Source organism: Haplochromis burtoni, unplaced genomic scaffold (genome assembly GCF_018398535.1).
Source record: "Haplochromis burtoni strain Fernald_Lab_line unplaced genomic scaffold, NCSU_Asbu1 Contig_449, whole genome shotgun sequence".
Classification (NCBI taxonomy): Eukaryota; Metazoa; Chordata; class Actinopteri; order Cichliformes; family Cichlidae; genus Haplochromis; species Haplochromis burtoni.
In genome coordinates, this window is record NW_024582810.1 from 250,620 (window position 1) to 273,920 (window position 23,301).

General features: G+C 38.2%; 1 protein-coding gene across 1 annotated transcript in view; it reads right to left on the reverse strand.

Annotated features, from left to right (window-relative positions):
• The window catches only part of dcc (DCC netrin 1 receptor), a gene marked incomplete at its 5' end in the record, with an annotated part of 257,227 nt that overhangs the window by 52,928 nt on the left and 180,998 nt on the right, over positions 1-23,301 (reverse strand). Inside the window, 5 exons of the mRNA XM_014341226.2 lie at positions 930-1,092; positions 9,297-9,362; positions 18,195-18,227; positions 18,337-18,531; positions 19,355-19,462. Of these exons, the coding sequence (XP_014196712.2) occupies positions 930-1,092; positions 9,297-9,362; positions 18,195-18,227; positions 18,337-18,531; positions 19,355-19,462 (565 nt within the window). The remainder of the gene's footprint in view (positions 1-929; positions 1,093-9,296; positions 9,363-18,194; positions 18,228-18,336; positions 18,532-19,354; positions 19,463-23,301) is intronic.

Genomic DNA, 23,301 nt, shown 5'->3' on the forward strand with positions numbered 1-23,301 from the left:
TCTACTTGTATCTGTATTTTTGAGGAGTTTTCCTGTGTTTCAAATCATTAAATATGTTTTGTTGTTTTGTTTTTTAATTTGCAGGATGTTGAGCTCTCATAGCCACCATATGATGTCATGAACAGGATTACAATAAAGGTGGATTGAAGGTAGGAAGATGAAATTAATCCACTTTATTAGTGGATTATATGATACCAAGTGTAATTTCATGAACTATATAAATAATCATTTTGACTAAAACTGAGAAAAATACTAAAAACTGCAATTTCATGAACACAAACTAGACTGAAACTGTTCATCCATTCATTACTTCTTGCTTATCTGAAGTTCTGTCTCTGTAGCAGTGGGCTAAACAGGGTATTCTTCTCCCAAGCAATCTTGGTGCCTGCAGTGGTTGACCATCGCTGATGCACCCACAATGAAAGACATATTGATTTGGAGAATGGAAATGCACTGAAGATGCACTGTGAACACAGTTGCGGCTTTTCTGTCGCATTTCTTACAAATTGGTTCAAGGAGGCTAGAAGTCGAGTTTAAAGGCATAATTGCCATTCCTGCTGTTACAAAAGTCATCTGCGTGAGTTGACTTCTAACAGGTGGTTTTGAAAGAGTAAATAAAACCTTTTGAGTGTGTTTATAAAAAGAAAACCATGACAAAACAAACTACAATGAAATAACGTTAAAACCTGATGAAATGACATTTCCTGGGATGATAAAGTCTACATGGAGAGGTCTAGCTGAGGTTTTTGCTGGCTGGGTTATTTGTGATTTGGTACATATATTCAGACCTGTGTGAGCTGGCAGGGACATTAATTTCAGAGTAAATCTCTGTGAGAAAAAACAAGACATGCAGGGCAGCTCATTAACCATCTGCCTCATTACAGTGACAGCCGTTTATTGCCATCACACAGATGAATGAAACATCTTACTTCCTCTGCTGGGCGGAGGTGCGCCGTGTGCAGATGAGGGCCACGATGACAACCACGACCACGGTGACAGCTCCCACAGAAACCACAATGATGACCAGGAGGTTGCTGTTCTTCTGAGGGGTGACGCTGCCGTGAGGGGGACGCATCTGACCAATTGGAGACTCTGGAATAAATACAAGAAGAGAAGCAGAAGTTAGAAACATGAATACATGCACAGTGAAATCTGTATATTCAAAATGAATATACTAAAATGACATCAGTTTATAAAGTTTATGCCATTTTTACTGTGAATTCATTATGTATAACAAACATTTCCCTGAAACCTTCACCTAAAATGCTTGATATAGCCAACATTACAACAATAAATTATATATACTGTAATATCTCAGGCAAATTGTTAATGCTTTTTCTTTTGCTCATTAGATCTATTAAACTAACCAAATTTCACCATAAAAAGAAAAGACAAAAATTGTTTCATACATTTTGATGATTGCTGATGACACAGTTATATTCAATTCAGTTGATTTATATAAACCCACAATAACAGCTGCCTCAAGGTGCTTAAATATGAAGAAAAAAAAAGTTTTCACAGAACTCTATGAAATCCCCTGAAAAGCACAGTCACTGCTTCCATAAGGTTGGGGTAACAGTCAGGTGCTGCTAATCAAATGCATTAACTGATCACCAGCAAGTCTCAGCACCTATATAAATTCAGACGTTTTGTCAGTTTGCTGGTCAGGAGCATTCAGGTGTGTGTTAGAGAAGCAATAATTGCTCTATTCAGAGAAGGTTCATTTGACGTCCATCATTCTCCAATGAGAAAGATTATTTACAATTTAATTCAATTCAATTTAATTCAACCTAAGGTCACATGGTGACAGTATATTTAGAAAGACACTGAGTACGACTTGTCTGGAAGGCTTACGAGGAGAACTCGTTTCTTAGCTGAGGAGAAGGTGGCAGCACAGCGTAGGTTTGTAAGGTTTGAATAAAGCACAAGATTTCTGGAGGAATGTGCTTTGGCAGACGAGCCCAAAGTGGAGACGTTTGCCTCAATGAACTGAAGCAACGTTGTGAAGAAGACTGATCAACAATTACTCCGCAACAATGTGAGAGACTAATAAAGCCATAAAGAAAATGCACTATAATATTTTATAGTGCATTTCTACATTATCATAAGAAGATAAACATGATAGTAAAACTGAATCATTTAACTTTTTCTATTCGAAGATTGAATTTTACTGAAATTTAAATTTGGTTTTACCTTTTTCATAATATCATGTGGAAAGCAGAACAGGAAGGGTAACACTACTATAAGTTGATATACCAAATCAAATTTTAGGCAAATTGCTATATTTAACTGCTCCACAGTCACATTTTTATATCTGTCTTAGTTGTGCAACCAATATATGTTATTCCACGATACCCAAAATTGAGACAAAGGAAAAAGAAGAAGTGGTTTGACTGGACTGAAAACGCAAAGCTGCTGCTGTTGCTGCTTTACCGATCAATACACAGTGTGTGTATGAGTGTACGACAGGTGTAAAGGGAAAGAGGGGAATTGATGACATGCTCTGTCATTCATTAACTCGACCTTGGAGCAGAGAGAGGGAGAAAATAGGAAACACATAAGGGGCATGAAGTCCAAATGCAGAGGCGAGGGAAGTGTGTTAAAGAGGGAGGAGCTGGAGAGGTGGAAAAAGGAAAGGAAAACATAGGAATGGAGAGACAATAAAATGACTGAGAAGGGAGAGAGAATGAAAGAAAAAGAAAGGGAAAAGATGGATGAACAAAATATCAAGAGAAGTGTGTACATATGAGACAAAGAGAAACACAAAGGAAAAGAGATAGCAGGACACTTTTCCTCTTTCACCTTCTCTCTCCATTTGCTTGTCTCTCTCAATGAAAACCACAATCCATCAAAGCTTACGGCCACAGCACAGAAGCCACAACACCGCCTTCTTTTCCCTTTTAAAGTACAATTTCATCATTTTTCTTCCTTTTTTTTCTTTTTAAATTCTTTATTTAATTTCAGAATTCTGAGTTTTAGCTGATGCAGTTTCTGCTTTCATTGTTTTGCGAGAGCAAAGGTTATGGGGTAATTAAAATATACTAAGTTCAACCTTTGATGTCACCAGAAAAAGTGATGACAGTTCAACTTCTTTTTTGAACAAAGCGTCAACCTTCAGGTCTGAAAACTGCAGATCTTCGAGTGGCCACGTGATGCTGGTTCCAAAAGCGAGTCACTCATCACAGCCTCTCATGTTAAAATGCTTAGTTTCATGGATGGATAAAAGCACGCACATTTTTATGGACAGTATTGACCTTTATAACAGCTGTACAATCGTGCTGTACAGAGGGCAATAGCGAATTCATGTGTAGTGTTTGCACCTTTTAGAGTATTTTAATCGATTTGCCTGCCAAATATAATGTTTTCCTGTGTGGTGCAGGCCATCAAGGAAGATTATGCTTCAATTTTTATGAGTAAAATTGTAGAATTTCTACTGTCTACCACAAACATGTATTAGACGCTTGCTAGCATAAAGTGATAGATTAGTGCTTGATTTTATTATCCACACGTGGTCACATCTGGCTCCTAAAATCAAATGTGGTGGCTGCAGAAATGCTAACGTTGAGGCTTCAAAACGTAAAGTCCAGAAACCAATGGTTAATGTCACAGTTACATTCATGGATTATATACAGGCAGCGTGATCTCAATCCTTTACTGACCAGGATCTGCCTCTATGGTAAGAAAATAGGTATGCTTGTGGAAAGTCTTACCTTCTAGCATTTTGTGTGAAAAATGTGCATTTAAGTCCAAACCAAGAAGTTCTGGTGATTAAAACTAACTAAAAACAACATCTGAGAATAAAAAGTCCAAAAGATCAAATAAAAAAATAGCAGACCTACAAAGTCCTGAAAGTCCTGTGATTGATGACACTACCTTCACCTCACCTACACTGTGCACATGTTGATTGCTTTGAATTTTTCCCCACTGGTTAAAAATGATCACAGTTGTTCACAAGTGACAAGTTAAACATGTGAAAGTGAAGGTAAAATGATTTAAATCAAGTCAATCATCACCTGTTAATCAGCATTTCCTTTTTGTGCAGCGGTGGTACAGTTCTGTTTCTTTAGCACTTATCCACTCACTTCAGATGAACTCAGCGACCATAAAATGGAGAGAACTCAGCTAATTAGGTCTGATTTACACCTCAGAATGTCACATAATTAAATTCATGCTACTCTAGCATGAAAAACAGAACTGAAATCAGTAGGAGTCACTTGCTAACTTAAAATATTTTATAGCTCCTGGGCGTACAAAGATGTTCAGGTAACTTTCAGGTCTTTTCCTGTTATGCTAATGCATTCGCCAGTTACTTGGTTAAACACTTGTTCCCACAAGCTGGATAAATATTTAAAACAATTGTTCCCACAAGTTAAACAAAGAACAAAATACTTGTTCCAACGATATGAACATGTTGTTCCCGCAAGATAAGCAATTTAGTTCGACCAAGAGATAAAACATCTTTTTCCACAAGTTCCTTCAATATAATGAAATTTTTCTCACAAGAGAAACAACATGCCCGTGAGAAAAATACCTTGATCCCACAAGTTAAATAACTTGTGTGCATTGTATCACTGCATATACATGTAGCTATATAGCTACATGACAGAACAGATTAGTTTGTACAGAATTGTCACGATCCTGGGTCTTATGACCCAGTGTTTTGAGTTTTAGTTCTTTTGATGTTTATAGTGCATGTTTAAGCTTATTAAGTTTCCTATGTTCATTTGCTTATTAGTTCCCCCTTGTGTTTTCAACCCCTGTGAAGTCTCCCTTGCCCTTCGTGTGTTTCATGTCTGTGTGTCTTATGTTGTCAGGTCTGCGTCTCATTGTATTTCCTGTTTTATTTTGAAGGGGTCCTGTGTTCCTATGTTCAATGTTTTTAGTGTTACTCTCTCCTTGTGACGTCGTTATGTTCATGTGTGTCAGCTGTTTCTCCATGTGTTCCCACTTCCCTCATTATCCTCCTGTGTGTATTTAGTCCGTGTGCTTTCAGTCATTCTTTGTCAGGTCGTCTGCTCATCCATGTCACTACTTCAGGAATCTATGTCAGTTCACCATGTTTAAGGTTTTTTCATGTTTAGTTTTAGTTCACCCAGTTTGGGTTATTGTTTAGTTTCACCAATGCCCTTTTGCTAGCCTCAATAAACGGCTTGTTTTTTGTTAAATCCACGCCACGTTCAGTTTTTGGAGTCTGCATTTTGGGTCCTTTTGTCAACACATACAGTCTGCCCTCGCCGGACTGTGACAAGAATACCATTAATGTTTTTCTTGTTCCTATTTATACATTAAGGAAAACTTGTACAGGAGGTTTAAAACTCTTGATGTTTTATGTAAGGGACTGTGTCATCTGATGTTAACTAAAGGTAACCGTGGAGACAAATTTGATTTTAGTTAGTCGAATGGTAGTCTTCTGCTCACCCGCTTATTGGCTCCTTGTTAAATTTCATCTTAAAAAAGCTTTTTAGATTAAGAAAGGTCGTGGCAAAAATGTCTTTCATCAAATAATATTTGTTTTTACAATAAATTACAGTTTTATTGAGTATAAAGTAGAAAAAGAGTCCGTAATTTTAAATAACAAAAAGATGCAACAATAGCAGCAACTGACAGGAAGTCAAAACTGACCCGCGAGCAAAATGTATGTTACTGATGATAACAAGAGTAGTAACAACCTCTACTGAGATGCCCTTCAGCAAAGTAGCACAGGCCCAGAAGCTCAGAGAAACTGTGTAGAATAAATCACAAACTCTCGCCAGCTGAGTCAGTTTAAAGCCACAACGACACCAACAAATCAACACAAAGGCGACGGAGAGCACAGAAATCCTTGCAAAGCCCAGAAATCCAGCAGGGAAGCGAAACTGAGCAGTTACAAAGATGACAATGCAAACAAAGACATCAAAATGCAGCGTGATTCCGACTAATTTTATTTTATAGCTTATAGTTTATTCTTTGTAGACTGGAGCATAAAGCACTGTAGCACCAAAGGGACAAATCAAAGACAAGGTCCACCCCAGGGGGAAAAAATCTCTGTGGAGAAACCAGAGTATACACATCAATGAGGCTTTAATCTGAACATCACTGTCAGTCACAATGACATCATACTGGATAACATTTTGTCCTACTTTTACTATGTTCCTGCAACTGTTCATGAACAAGCAGGTTTTTTTTTTTCATTTGTTAAGTTTTAAAATCCAGTAAATGAGTATTAAAAAACTTCAGAGAAACAACTCAGCGCTGTCCTTAATACCAGCAGAGAGATAAACTCAATACTATCATACAGTTCAATTATGTGCACAACATTATTACTGAAGCCTCCTTAGTATTTAATTAAGGGTTGATGTTAATGTAAAACCTGCATCACGTGGACGGTTCTTTTGGAGGCTCCTATGGAAACCACATGCTGTAAATAAACTGCAACATCTCAGCAGTTAATGGATTGACCTTATACAAAGACATGAACAGAAATAACTTTGCGTGGGGCACAATCCACATTACAAATCTTTTTATCCAATACTTTGGTTTATACAGCTGCAAATCCAACACTTTTGCCAACAATTTGATGTGTTTAGTTTTTCAGTATTGTCATCATATTAGCAAATATGTTAATCTCTCAGTTTAGGAATATAAACTTAATATGCATAATGTATAATATGCTTAATGTGCTTTCCATTAATGTATAAACATGAAAGCCATTTTTTCTGACCAGCAGAGAGAAAATGTCTGTGAACATTTCTGAGCTACTTAAGTGAAGCTACAGGGGGTTATAAAAGATGAAGAACTTAATGTTTTTGATTAAAACTCTTGAGATGTTGTTTCCCTTCACTTAAAACTGAGATATTTTTAACTTTAATAGCTTGGCGCTGTGAGTGGAGAGGTATGGACCTCTCACAACAACTGCCAGCATCTACTTCCCAAGAGATATGAAGAGAAAACTGAGGAACTTTAGTGAATGAGTGGCAGTGCTGAAGGTCTTTGCTCGGTTGAGGCAAGAACATCAGACGGGATCGGTTCACCTCTGCACAGAAGCCGTCAGACCTACAGAGCTGTGGCACAATGAAACCAATCTGAGGTGACTCTTCTCAAGCTCATTTTTCAAGTGAGAGGAAGCTCTGCGACATAAATGACGACACCGAGTTAAAGATGAAATACCGTTGAGCTGATGAACGAGGCTGCGACCTGCCTGACCCGCAATAAAGCCAGAGGGGAACGGAGGTCAAAGAGGACAGATTTATGATCTCCTCCGGGAGCAGCAGCAGCAACTGCGCTGACAAAATGTCAGAGTCCATCTTCAGATATACACAAGCACACACGCTGCCCGACAGTGCTCCAGTGAGACCAGATATAGACCCTGACCTCTGACCTACCAGTGGAGGAGGAGTAACAGTCTTTCTCCAGCAGAAACGGGAGCGGACAGTTATGATTATGACCATGGTTTATATCATCAGCCAAAGCTTTAGCTTTTATAGTGGTTTCAGCATTATTAGCTGCAATAGTAGTGTAGTTTACAGCAAATATAGTATTTTTATATGCATCAGTAGAAGTGGCGTTAACTATGCAGTTTGCATGAGTACATTCACTTTAGACATAATTATTGTTCTTGGTATGAGTATGAGTCACCTTGTATTAAACATAACGATTGTGTGCAGTAGGGAAAAAAATCTCTCTATGTGTTTAATTTCAAACAATAGTTGACCAAGCAGCACAAAACCCTGAAAAGATGATTTTGACTTCCAGCATTCAGCTCTCCTGTCATGCACAGCTGCTACTACACAGATGCTGGATTAGCCGGGTCTAAATGCTCTCCGGTGGAGTCCAAACTCTCCCAGGGGTTTTAAAAGTGGTATTTAAAGTGGTTTAAACATGGCGAGCTGGGCTGAACCAGACTGTCCCGCTGATTTTAACAGTAGTACATTTGTAAGGTTGCCAAAACTCAGACGTCTGGTGTGTAAAGTACACTTTTGCACTTAACATCAAGCTCCACATTCTGTGACCGGCCCTGCTGCATATTGCGCTCTCCTGGTATGTGTGGAACAGATGGATTACTTTTGCTTCCAAACGCAGTGTCCTCACAACAACATAAAAAAATCCCCACCTTTTCAGCGTAAGCATTCGTATTTTAATACAGCTAATTTTGAAATAAAGCTTTTCTATCAACATCAACATGCTCGTTTTCACTGCTGAGGTCCTAATTTTGTAACAACATAGCTATCTGACAAAATCAGTGTTGTCTTTGCTATTCTTGGCCTGAGTTATTTACAGACCGTCTTTTAACCCCTTGGCAACCTCCAGTCGCTATGGACAAATGTATGTTCTTTGATCGGCTAGCGATCTGTTGCTGAAGTTTGTTGCCTGCCGCTGAGGAATCGGTCACAAAACAGGTGCTTCACCAGAGAATTCCTTGTGTTTGCTTTGGTCTTTAGCAGAATGCTAGACGGAAGATGTCAACATGTTCTTGAACACTGACTATTGCTGAGTATTACTCGAAAAGTGCAAATCAAGCTACCACTGCAACCATGATAATGTTCACGAGAGCTAAATTCAATGTTTCAAAATACAAATGTTCTTTTGTTCCTGTTTGCACGTTTCACAGTTCTGCTAGGTGAGGAGTAGGAGAACTTTCTGGGGAAAGAAAAAACCACGACAGGATGAAAATATTAATTATATCATTAACAATATTAGAAGTACAGACAAACAGCTGTATTCCATATTAGAGTGTTAGAGTCACGGAATATAAATAATTCATATGTTTAATATTGTTAGTTGTACTGTTTTTAATTAGAAATGAAAGGCAACTATCCTTTCTTCTCTATGTCAAATCAGTCCAATAACGCTGCTGTTGTTGTCATTATATTAAAAACTACAAGCTGAAGATTTATATGCCACCCCACTCTTTTAATCCTGTTTGTCCATAAAGATGATTATTTTCCTCCACTTTATAGAAACACTGATTGATGGCGAGATAGTGAATCTAATTAAATTTTCCTGCCACGGGCGATGCGACGGCGAACATGAAGCGATGCTCACCGACTGTAAATCAGCAAGCTGGAGCTCCTTGTCAGGACAGAGCGACTTATTAAAGTAAGTTTAGACATGACTGAGTCGAGTGATTAGAGGAATCAGTTGAGCGGCTGTGATGAGCTGATGATGCTGCAAGAGTATCACAACAGACACGCACACACAGCCAGCTCAGCTCTCAGGAGATTCAGTCTCATTGTTGTATCGAGCAAAATAATGAACCTAAAAGTAATTCTGCTTTCTGACAGACTCAGCAGAAAATGCAGAAGATGAGTTTCTGTTACCGTTGATGCTGCTCCTGTCAATCGGGTTGGTGTCAGGCGGCCAGTAGGCGTGTTCTCCTCCTCGACCTGAAAGGCGAGAAAGAAGGAGTATCACTAAGGAAAAGGGATAAATGAAGAGAAAATGGGCTCAGAGTAATTTTGTGGATGGAACACCTGAATCTGACAGAGAGATTGCTCCCTTCTTAGGAAATAAATTGCCGTCTTAAGGCACATGTCATGTTGTACATGTGCTCTCTGTGTATGTGTGTGTGCAGTTTCTCCTAAGAGTGCATTTAGACCAAATCCTCAGTTTTTATCCACCCACCTGGATCCTGACACTGGATTGGATGTTTAGAATGGTTTCCATAGTAACGAAATACAGACAAATTGGAGATGGTTATTGAAGTGGTTCAAAGCTGGATCATCAAAATGGCAAAGCCAGCAGCTTTAAATCACCCACTTAAACTTGATTTAAAGAGGTTTAGATTTTTGTTTTTGTGTTGTTTCTTTGTCTTTCAGAAGGTCCGTGTGTGTGTGTTCTTCTTACTTTTTTGCTAACATGACAGATATTCTGAAATTGAGTTTAATTAACTAACACAAAGCAGATTTATACCTGAAGCCATTTTGTATTATAAACTTTTTGCTTTCTGGGTAAATAATGATGCTGCTATCTATGCTTGCCAGTTTACACTCTGAAACCTGGATTTATGCCCATTGCAGTTGGTGTTATGAAGGAGTGGCTAGCGAGCTGTTCTGCTGGATTGTTTATTACCTACATATATTCATTAAGACCACGGCAAAAGTTATGGAAAGATATAAATACATTTTTTAACGGGCAGTTTGGTCCAGCTTAGAAGTAGTTAAGGTTCCAGGTACACAGACCAGTTGACTCGTCAGTGGTAATCACCCTTCACTAGGGATGTGTAAATATGTATTTCTCGACCAGCTGGTGAGTGTTTGCTTGCTCTTCCTGTATACGTCTCGGTCACAAAGAGGTATACACAGCTTGAAAAGCTCCTTGTGATTGTTTTGGTTGCTATCCAGACTTCTCTCCAATCATTTACCAAGTACTCACAAAGCAACAGTGAACCTGTGAAGAGTGTGACGCAAATGTAAAATGCTGACCTTTAAGTTCTTCAGTTCTGGTTTGTGTCACTATTTTTTTTTGAAGTTGCACTTCCGGTGAGTATCTGCAGACAATTTGGAGTCTTTCATCGAAACTAAAGGTAACCAAGGCAATCTGCAAATGACCAAAGCAATTGCAAGGAGGTTCGGATGGTGCCAAGGGGTTGCCATTGTTAAAAAAATGACAGATATTTCTCAAGAAATGCCTTCTGAAAAATTTGAACAGGACACCATCTGCTCTTGAGAGCTGTGTGAATAAGTCCTGACTTTTGGAGTCATTCCAGATCTGGATCGAGGAATTTTTGGAATGATTATTTACCACTTCAATGTAGAACAAAATTCAAAAGACAATACTTGTCTTCACAAATATGCAGATAATTTAAAAAACAATTAACTGGGAGACACTGTCATAGCCAGTGAGACCAAGTTCTCGCAATCTGGGATCCTTCTGAATTCGGGGAATCATGCATCTCAAATAACTGCATCAAACAACCTATCAAATCCACAAAAACGAGAGAATTTAATCTTCACTGGCTGATGCACTAAAAACTTCAGAAACAGCCAGCTAAAGACAGTTTATTGAGTTTCTGCCTCAAAGTTAAATAAATGTAGATGGTAATCCTGAACCCAGTCTTCTATGTGCAATAGTATTCACATTCTGAACTGCTTAGATAGAATCAAGACTTTAATTATGTGTAAGTTAGTGACAAAGATAATCTAACAGCATTTTATTTGTGTTTGGACACAGTCAGTTTCTCTGTTTATCAGTTACAAAGCCAATTCAGTCAGCTAAGTTTCACTAATGATGTGCTTATATCATCCAATTCTTTGTCTTATTTTTGTGTTGTACTTCATATTATTATACTACATTGTGGGGAAAATATTTCAAAGACTAATTTGTCAAATAATCAATTGTTGTTTGAATATCTAGTAAAGGCTGAGCCAACAGGAACTTTTTAGTGTTGATGCCAATACTGATATTGACATACTGGCAGGCATTTCATGCCTTTCTATAGTTTCCTGGCTATTTCCTGGCATTCAGAGTAGGGCTCAACCCTAGCATTTTTAACACTTGGAGCTAGCTTACTGTGCTCACTTGAAAACATTGACCACAGACATGATAAACAGACATTTTAGTATTCAGTTCAGTCTTTATCTTGCAAGCATTGTATAAGCAGACATTAATAATTTTAATTTTCTAATTAGATTTAATTTTTATGTTGACTTTTTGTTTTAATTCAGTTCAGTTTCAGTTAGTGTCCAGAGTGAATTTCAGTTTAGGTTTATTGTTTGAAAATGTTTCAGTGTTGGATTTAGTTGTTTTCTTTACAAAATTAATAAAAAAAATACAAATGTGTTTGACAGATATTTCCTCTGTATTTTAGTTTTATTGTGTCTGTTTTCCAAGTTCACTAAATAGTTTCGATTACTTTATTTTTTATGAAGTCCGGTTTTTATTTTTTACCTTCGTTTACTAAAATGTTTTGTTAATTTCAATTAACTATACTTAAAATAACCTTAAACATTAACCACCACAGCACAGGATGGTTGATTAGCATGATGCACTGGGCAATACAAATGGTATTCTGTGCATTCTGAGCTGCAGCAGTTTTAAAATCTCCAGTTACACCCCTATCAGTAATGTAATGAGAAGTCAGTGCTGGCATTTTGTGTACTGTTCCACAGAGTAGTTGGGATGTATAGACAAGGCCACAGATAATTATTTAAAATGAAAAAAACCTCCTGTCCTATCTGTGTTGCCGATGCTTGAGTCAGAAAATTTAAGATATTTTAGCTGAGGTAAGATATTTTTTATTCATAAAGTAAGAGTTTCTTTTCGGTATATAATTTTAGGTGTTGCTCCAAAGTGGATCTGGATGGAAGAAGTTGACTTAACAATACATTTATATGGGTTGCCTTTATAGTTTGCCTAATTTGCATGACAACTATATTGGTGAAAAACTTTTCTGAATAGTCATTTTTGTGTTTTACCCTAGTTTACAAAGCAGCAGGCGAGGCCAATATGTGAATGCAGAGCACTGAAGGAAAAACTTTAAAGAGGAAGTAGATCATCACACGAGCTGCCAGAGAAGACAGACTGGAAACTGATGAAAGAGATTTTCAAAACCTCAGCACTGTCGCTCCCATCAGGAAACTGAAGCTACAGACCCCCATATCTCAAATTCACTTAAAGTCACATTTTAAAAGCTGATTTCTTTCTCACGTACCATCGGGCAGCAGCAGCTGGGCTCACTTTCAGTTTGTTGAAATATAAAAATGTTGGAATTGTTTATGTTTTTCAATCTACCCAACCCAGTTTTCATTAAAGTAGGATTTTGAAATCTTTAATCAATTCTTTTTCTTCAGTCTGCCAGTGCGAGTGCATTTATGGCTGTGTGTGAGTGAAAGCGTGTAAATGTGTTTACAGAGCATAAGGTCCACAGAAACAGGGCCAGGCATCAATCTTCCCTCCTCCCCTGACAACACCTCTGATTTATATGGAGAGGGACCACAGAGTGTACATGTGCACATACCACATACACACAACTGTCAGTGACAAACAGCACCATTTAACACCCTGACACATGAGCTAAGTCCCAACGCCTAAAGCGCTTCGCTGCACTTAAGTCCAGATGCACTAAAAATTCCCAGGACAAAGAGGGTCTGAGGTCCGTTCTGTTTCTGTTACACTGAACTAAGTACTGGAAATCTGGTGAAAGTCAGACTGGAGGACAGCCCAGTCCATTAACCTACATCAGTTTATGGGCAACCCATCTAGGGTTAAGGATTTGTGTTTAACCACATACTAAACAGGCAAATATTCATAAACTAGAAGATTTTACCTTTTAAATAATAGCTCACACAATTTGGCATTTTGTTAAAATCCTTTCTAGTTCTAGCTGGAGAAAAATTCTGTAGAAAAGATACAGGGATACACAGAAGGTTCATGGATATACGAAGGAGGATATGTAGATGTGACACAGGAGGATACCATGGGTGGGTGAGGTGGAGGCAGGGGCCACCCCTAACAGGAGAAGCCGAAAGAAGGTTTAAGAACAACTGGGGACAATTCTATAAAAAGGGGTGAATGTTGACCAAACCTAAAACCATATGGATGTTATGTTAAGACATTAAAGATGAACCTGGCTAATCTAGCAAACATGATTGGAACCAACTAAAAATATGCTCTCAGTCATCTAACAGTGGGTTGGCAACAACAGGTTATATGCAAAGAGCCAAATATTTGCATATAACCTGTTTTTGACTGAATGAAGTATTTTTATATGAGCTGTGAAATGAAGAAAAATCTAATTAAAAAAACTTTTCAATGAACATGAACAACGAATATAGACTACTGCATATCGAGTCTCAAAGCAGCAAGCTGTTAAAGCAGTAAATTCTAGCTCACACTCAGTGGTGGTTTATCTGTTCAGAAGTGCAAAAGTGCAAAAGTGATGCCGTTCTTTTTATCTATAACAACACACCATGGGAGCTCAGTCCTTGAAAATGGTGAACTGCCCTCTTCAGTTAAAGACAAACTCAAGAACCTCAAACTGGAGACCTCAGCCTTCATTGAATGATGTGACTCAGTGAACATAGTTGCTGTTCCAATGGGGGAAAGAGTGTATGGATGCCTACATGATGCCACATCTTTCTATGGAAGAGGATTAGGGCCACTGAAGAAAAAAATGTGGGCACGTCTTTTCTTTTTCTTCTTTTCCAGAATTCTGAGAAAAAAGTCCGAATTCTGAGAAAAAAGTCTGACTTTTTGGAAAAGAAGAAAAAAAAGATGTGCCCACTTTTTTCCCCCAGTGCCCCAATCCTCTTCCGTATCTTTCTGCAAATCACTGAAATAACCAATCAAATATGAGTGTGCTTACTTTTGTAGTTAATTATTATGTTTAACAAATGACTATTGTGATAAAGACTGAAGTCAGTGTCATTGTGAGAAACGTCTAAAAACTTTAAACCTTTTTTTAGTACAACATTAGCCACTTCTGAAAGAATATTGCATTTTACGTTAACAGATGACTGTTTCCAGTCTTCATGTCCTCATGGAGGAACTAGGTGTTTGTTGTGTGCCTTTTTTCTTTCTCTCTTTTTTGTTCTTGTTCAAAATCCTTTGTGCACTATATCCAATGTTTCTCCTCTGCACATGACTTCTACAGTCCTTGGTTTGGACGTGTGCAGAGGAGAAACATTGGTCCAAACCAGCTCAACCATGTTTCCAACTTTGTCTCCAAAATGTTCAACCTGAGCTGCCTCTCTATAGGTCTCATTTCTGATCCTGTCTATTCTGGTCACTTGCAGTTAAAGTCGTAGCATCTTCAACTCTGACACCTTCAGCTCAGCCTCCTCCTCCTGTTAGGAGGAAAAGATGATACCTGCTACATGACATTCATTTTTATCCCCACCACCCTGTCTGCATCCTCTTCTTCACCTCTCATGAGCATTGTCCACCTTCACTACCGCTGCTTCTTGCACTTAGCACTATTACACCTGTCTCCCTGTAATTCACCTACGTGTATTCTGTCTTACTTCTACTGACTTTCATTCCTCTTTTCTCCAGAGTATACCTCCACCTCTTCAGGCTCGCTTCCAGCTGCTCCCTACTTTCAATACCTCATGGTTCACAGAGGTTTATCTGTCAGCATCACCATAACAAACGAGAAAGGACTCAGAGAAGATCCTTAAGATAATCCTACCCTCACTTTGAACCTATCTGTCACTACACCACACCTCACCACTGTGTCGCTGTCCTTGTACATGTCCTGTATCACCTTCAAATACTTCTCTGTCTTTCCTGACTTCCTCATGCAGTTCCTCTCTTGGCACCCTATCATCTGTGTTCTCCAAATCCTCAAAAGACACAGTGCAACCTCATCAGACCTTCTCTACATCTTTCACAAGCATGAAGTCGTATGGCTTCATCACCTCACTACTTAACCAAGGTTCAACAGTTCTTTCTCATAGCTTTAAGTTATGAGTCATCAAATTTATCCCTCTGTAGTTACTACAGCTCTGAACATCATAATCAGTACCAGTACACCTTTTTCTCCATTCCTCAGACATCCTGTCAGTCTCTAGTATTGTGCTAAAGGATATGTTTAGCTAATATGTTTAGATATGACTGCTCTATAACTGCACAGGTATGTCATCTGCACCAACCAAGATGTTCCACTCTTCACCCTCATAGCTGCCCTCACTTTCTCCTTACTATACACTACACTTCATGATTCAATAACAGTCCTTCATCTGTCCTCTTTCATTTTCTTTGTCCGCTCCTCAAAGTACTCCTTCCATCCCAACACACTTTCTTCACTGATCATTTGACAATGGGACTTGACTGACCACAGTGGCTATCTTTGTTTCTGAGAATCTGTTTCATACTGATACCAACATTCATTACAAATAAAATCCAACATAAAGGAATGCTCTCCAGCCTGCAGTGAAATAACAAAGTTTAGTGTTGAAAATAAAAGTTTTGCACATTCATTAACACTGTGTGCTCTTCTGCTTATGAATAGAAACCTGTGAACAGTGCATTAATTATGCCTGAGTTAATTTGATGAACTTATAGTGAAAAAATCATTCTGACAGGAAGAAAATTGGGTAATTTCTCTTTTTACATTTGTCTTCTCAGTCAGTTTTTCTGTTTTTTGGTAAGTGATTTGTCACCACGGGTCTTAGGATGCTGGGATCTCCCTTCAAGAAGAACAGGAAGCAGAGACACTGCCTCAGTTGAACGGAAGAGTTGTTTTCTTGTTTGGTATTTGGTTGCCATCAACACAAACAGGAGCTGAAGCAATACTGCCCGGAGACAACTTTAAAGTGCCTGATTACTGGCACTTAAATTTACATAATTTACAAAAATTTGGCACTTGGCAGAGATAGACCTCATTCATTTGAATGCAAAGACATGATACACATACTTAAATTTTTCATGCATAAAAAAATCTCCAGCCCAGATTCTGTGATGTGTGAAGTCTTCTCAGAATTAGTAACATCCTATCTCTTAGTGATGCTGATGAGCTCATCCATGAGCAAACAACAAAACATTAAAAGTCCTTAATTTAGTTTTAAATGCAGAACTTAAAGTCCTCCTAACATACAAAGCACTCAATGATCAAACCCTATCATACTTTAACGACCTTATAGTATCACATTAGCGTTTTGCACTCAGACTGCATGCTGACTCGAGGTTTTTAAAGTTTCCAGAAACAGAAATGGAAGCAGTGCTTTGAGATATCAGCTTTACTTGCATACATACTTGATGCTCTTGAGTGTTGCTCAGTTTATCTTTACAAAATGTATTTCAAAGCAGCAACCTCCCACATTTTAACATAAAGCCAACAAAGAATGCCAAAAACAGCAGTTCCATTAGTGACCACTTGGCGCTGACTCTAAAAGTAAGTCAGTCCACAAAGACTCCCATGTTTTAAAATGTCCATCAAGAGAAATCAACATGCTTACAGCAGCTCTTTGAACTCTACAAAATCTTACTCCTTCATAACAACTGCAAGTGATTTTTTTTTACTGAACTGATTTTTCACTTCACTGAACTGGACTTTCTCAGCCGTGTTTGTGCTGTTTATGCCCTTTTGGAGCCTCTTTAGTGGAATCATTTGACAAATAATAAGGGTTGCTCTGCAGTTAATTACATTAACAGACTGTCCAAGAAATCTGTACTTTAGTTTTGGTGAGTACATTAATACAATTTTATTGGCTTGTTCCTCATTAACTCTCATATTTCTTTTTGTGTGCCTTGTACCAGTACAGTTTATGAATACTACGCTTGTTTGCATTATTAACAGTCTACTATCTTGTTCAAATATCTGTAGTCTATAACTGAGTATTTTCTGCATACTTTTTCAGTTGGGGCGTCCGTTTTTTGGACTTCCCTCCCTGAGCAGGTCAGATTGGCTCCTTCTCGTCTTTTAAATCCCTCTTAGAGACAGATTTCTATAAGCTGACGTTTTCCGTGCCTCCACTTTGAGTTTCGTTCTGTTCTTTATCATCGTCTTTTCCAAGTAATCATTTTTATTATTTCATATTTAGTTTTAATTTACCTGTTTTCCATTTTTAATTATCTTCATTCCTCACTTTTAATCTCTTAGTGCTGCTATTACCTCCCTACCTAACGTTGCTTCACCTTCATATTATTAAATGTATTATCATTGTTTTTTCCCCGTCTTGTCTTCGAAGACAGGGAAATTATTACTTTGTTTTAAAAGGTGTTATGTAAATAAGTATTATTTATTATTCTTTGCTAGTTTCACTGTATAAATACATGCTCAGGCTAAAACAAAAAGCCAGAAAAATGTTAACATTGATACTTAAAAGTACAAAGGGTGGAAACCAGTGAGTGATATCACAATGGCTACAGGCATGTACAGTCTGAGCCTCATCCTGAAAAGCTTATGAAGTCTCTGTCAGTGTAGAGTTTGTGTGTTCAGCTCTATATCTTTGAAGTCTGTGAATCAGGTTTTCAGTTCAACTGAATGTCATGCCACAATTTCAGGAGTATGTAACATTTTACAACTTGTTGCAAAGGCAGACAAAACTTAAATAAACTTGTGAGAGATGAAGATTAATCGTATTCAAAATATGATCTGAAGATCAAATAACACGAGTATAATTTTCAGATTGAACTCAAAATAAAAAATAACTGCTCACATGAAAGTTAAAATGACTGTTTACTGGAGATTGAGGATGATTCAGACCTTCAGACATGATTTGCCTTGAAGTCAGACAGTCTGATGAGAAACCACTTTGAAGATGAAAAAAGCCTACCTTGATCGTTGGCCATCTTGTCTGGATGCTCCACTGAAAAAGCAACAGAGAGTGTGAGCTAATTTATAAAATATGAAACAAAGGAATACATTTACAGGTAAAGCAGGAACGGGTGTTCAGTCTCACACACACTCGGACGCACCTTTGGCTGTCCTGAAGTGGATGGCCTCGGATAGAGGGCCGACTCCTTTGGCATTTTTGGCTTGAATCCTGAAGTAGTAAACAGTGTCGAGGTTCAGATCCACAACCTGGTGGGTTAGTCGGTCGCCACTAATTGCCTCCATCACCCAGTCGTCTATTGGCATGTTCTTATCCAGAGTGTAATACAGAATGTAACCTGTCGAACGAGTTGTAATTATAAGAGTAATAATATGTATTTTTAAAAATAGTCATCTTTTTAACCTATTAACATCTACTGGTGAACCACTTGGGTAGTTAGAGTTAGGTTACATTTTAGTTAAATTCTAAAAAAACATAGTTTGAGAAGATAGAAAGGTGTTATATAAAATCAAGCCTTTTGCATACGAAACAGTTCTTCTGTTATAATAGGCGGACGTGATCTGAACTGTAACTGGAACCAGGTCAACGGGATTAGAGGAATTTTTTTTTACAAGTGCGTCACTGAAAGGTGCTGCAAAATGTGAATAATTATAGTGAAAAACCTGAGAACTACGATCTGATACCCAGAATGTTTGGGTACATGCCATTTAGAAGCAAATGTTAAAAACATTTAGGAAAAAACAAAACATTTAGGATGTAAAACAGAAACAAGTAGAGGGTTTAAAAATATGCGATCTGTGTGTCTGAGAGTAAGTCTGTGTTGTGCTGTTATGCCCGCAGGGAGCGTTTGATTCGTCCTCGGGGACGCTGCAGGAACAGCGGAGCTCGTTAAAACAGACAGGTTTACAGCCGAGCTGATCGCCCAGAGGAGGAGAGATGGAACAATGGAAGATATTGTGTTAGGTGTGTGCGTTTGGATACACAAAGCAGCTGGATTCATGTAGTCCTGAAGAGTGTGTTGATGTTTTCGATCTACTTTCAGACTAAATGATAAACCTTAAGCTGAAAAAAATCATCAGAAACTTCAACTCTAATAAACAGTATGTGTTATTACAGAAAACTACAGCGGTACACCCGTGTGTTTATGTGCAAAGACCCACCTGTGATTCGCCCGTTGGCCTCCATAGGTGGTTGCCAGCTGATCAAAATGGCACGGGGTCGTCCTTCACGGCTTATAACTGTTAAATCTTTGGGGGCGGAGCTAGGAGCTGTCAACAAAACAGAAGCAGTTTGAGAGGTTACAGTATCTTTGGCTACAGTGGCTACAACACAAATGAAACTGGGCATAGACAATCTGGGAAGGAGGCAGTTTTAAATGGAACAGATAGCACTTCATGATTTCTTTGTTACACACTCCGCATTTCTTACTTACATGTAACAACCAAACCCTGCTCAAATGTAGAGTGTCACTGGAAAGACACGCAGAACCTTTACATGTTGAACTTTTAGGTCCCTTGTGGTGATGTCACTGGCTCTCTAGAAGAGCTTTTTGGCAAGAGAAGGCATTTGCAGTTTACTGGTGAGCATAGTAAAGTTATTAATGTAGTGTAGTCGGTTCATAGAGTCACATGATGTGAATTTATTCTCTGAATATAATAAAAATACATGACAATTTTCACCCCAACCTGTCACAGCAGATGGCTCCCCCTCCCTGAGCCTGGTTCTGATGGAGGTTTCTTCCTGTTAAAGGGAGTTTTTTCCTTCTCACTGTAACGAAGTACTTGGTCTTAAGAGGTCCTGTAACTGGTGGAGTTTTCTCTCTATTATTGTAGGGTCTGTACTTTACAATCTCAAGTCTCTAGACGTGGCTTTTGTTGTTAAGTGACGCTATATTAATTGAACTGAATTCATTAGTTTGCTGAATAAATGGGTAAATATTAAAACATTTTATTTCCTTTCAGACTTATTTTGTCCATTAGTCCAAAAGCTTATTGAAAAATACAACTGAATTTCTGTTGAGAGAATCAATTGCTGGAGTAGAGCAGGGCGATATGACCAAAAATATTTATCACGATATACATTTGAAAATTTGCGATAACGATATAACTGACGATATAGTTCACACTAGACAAAATACTTTACAACTCCACAACTTTATTAGTGCATTAAAGTTATATAAAAAGTTAACAGTGTAAATGCAAATTCCTTGCTGACAGTTTAACCAAAAGGCATTTTCAGTGGAAATTGGTCGACATATCCTCAGCATAACCATGTATAATATCCACAAAACTTAAAAAGAGGTTATACACACACAATACGGTAATATTATGTTGAAGCACTGTACGTATCACTCCGCGAGGCTCCTGCCTACGATAGCCGTACTGCTCCAACAATCCATCAAGCGGTGCAGGCTCGTAGCTTAGCAAAGTCGTACTGAAACATTTGACAGATTTTCGAGCGCCGTGTACATAAAATCGTTTCGAGGTCAGTAAACACAACCAGAATTCATACATAAGGTGCACGGGATTATAAGGGCCCTGTTGATTTTCAGAAAAATGAAAGGATTGATTTTAAGTGTGCCGTATTTTCCAAACAACACGGTAATAACGACGGCCCGCTAGCATGCTCTACCAAAAATAGTGCTTTGTTGTGTATCTGACGGACGAAAGCTAAACCAGTTCCACACCACTGAAGTTGTAGCATTTTTACAAACCAATTCTGGTTCATCCGTTTCATTCAACGATCCGCTTTCGCCCTTCTCATTCTCCGCCATGCTTTTTCCACCGTATGAAAACAAAGGCACTGCACATGTGCGTTTTACCCGTATTCTATCACAACATTTCATTTTCTTATTGTTGCCCAACATTATACCGGTATTACCGTGAACAGTATGATATGGCCCTGCCCTATGCTGGAATTCTTCAAAGAATTTCCCTTTCCTAGCTGTTGTTTAATAATGTAAACTTGTTACTTTGGACATTTGATTGGCACTTTATGTATTTGTATACTTGGTTGTTAAATGGATGGTTGGATCAGACAGTCATGCTGGATCAGACAGACACATACAGACGGCTTTTCCCTTTCACTGTTTAGTCTAAACATTTGCACAACGTCTGTCTGTGTGGGAAGTTCCAGAGTGGACAATAATCTATAATGAGCTCAGTTCAGCTGCTCTTTGGCTTTGTTGTGACTTTCTGCTGTGTTTGAACTTGAGGAAATTGTACAGAAGGTAATTTTCAACACTTTCCTGAACTGCCCTTTTGTGTTGCTTCTGTTGTGAAAATGTCAAGCGCTCGGCCTCACAAGAAAGACTCTGGCTTGTTGTCCTCCTCCAACCATCACCATGGAAACTAAGTGGCAGCCTATTAGATCTGTAGTGTGTGATGGCTGCGGGTGCTTCCTGAGTTACAGATGTGATTAAAGACGAGTTTTTAAGTTTCACACCAGGAAAGGACTCAAAGCTTGCCCCCCAGAGCTGGCTAATGAAACTGCTTGTTAAATCTGACAAGACGAGCTGGAGGAAATTACAAGTTCCTGCTGAGCCTGTTAGTGATGGTGACAACCTGTACTTATCATAAATATAGAGGAAAACCTTGAGAAAATACATTGTGAACACACCTGCTGGTTAAAGTAGTGGTTCCAGCACTCAAAGCAGATATAATTAAAACTATTTTCAATTTGTAGTCAATGATCCTGAATTGTTGATTTGAAGATGATCACCATAATAAATGTCACCAAAATAACAATTTTAACTTAGAAACACAACAGGATTTAAATGTGACACCAAGGACTTCCAAATGACAGAGTTACTCTCAGACAATTATTGTCAGTGGGACCTGAAGGTCTTGAGCAGCTACACAGGTTGCTCAAGTGTTGTCACTGATATGATATGAGTGCTGTTGAGTTGGAGGTGAGTGATGCTTTTTTTAAAAAACAAAAACAAATGAAACCATTGAAGAATAAGAATATTAAGAGGATACTTCACAGGCCTTTGCAGGTAACAGATAGCCTTTTTGTGTGGTTATTCTTTATATTACATATTAAGGATTTAAAACCAATATTCTCATGAAAGCTTTCTTTAGGTTACAAGCATATTAACTAAAATTGTTAAAGCTAAAACCGAGTTAAAAAATACGCAATAGAAAGTAATAGAAAATAATATGAATTTTGGATCATGGCTTTGTGATTGCAAATAGAAAGACCATCATTTTGGCTTTCATGGCATGCAGTTGTGACTCCTCACTCTCATTTAGAAATGAATGTTTAATCTACTGTTTTTATTTCTCAGTGTTTCCTTGCGAACAACTTAGGTTAAAAAGAACTGTCCAAAGACTCAAACTAGGTACAGTTTCCAGCCACAGGGCATCTGTCGGAAGAAGCTGGCCAAAACTAAAAGTGGAAAGAAAGTCGAAGAGGAACTTGAAACCAAACATCAGCCCTCCACCACCGCTGTGCCGCTATTGTTTTTCCCAGATGTAGCGATATACGTTATGGCCAAAAATCTGCACTGTGGTTTGTACTGTCCTTTAAAGTCTGATATGTAGTTCCTAGATTTTTTGCAACTTCTCTGAGGACATCATGGTGTGACCTTGACGTTTTAGGGACATCCACACCTGGCAAAATGCTCCATCCCATCAACTGCCAGAACAATTTGACTACCACAACTTGACTGCTCCTTAACCTCTTAATTCTTATAGGTTAGGGCCAACGGCGTACTTTGTTGAATTTTCTTTTTAACATGAATGTAGTCTCTTCTATTCTAAAATAATATAATCAGCATGAATAATTTGTGCAAAAATGCTGAAGAAGAACAATAAAAACACACTCTGTATTTTGTTACCCTGTGTTTATACATGTGTAATAATAATAAAGTTGACTTTAATCCTAAAATGTTAAAGGAAAAAGCAGCAGATTAACCATAGCAGTGCTTTAGGTAGTGAGGTTATTTATTTATTTGTTCAAAACTATGAGTAATTCTTGTGGGCAGACATACTTTGTGTTTTGTTATGTTTTGTTTTTTATTTTGAAGGATTTGGGTGGTATTTTAGATTATCAGCTCCCAGGGGAGGCTGCAGCACTGAAAGCGCTGCAACACATCAAGATTTGT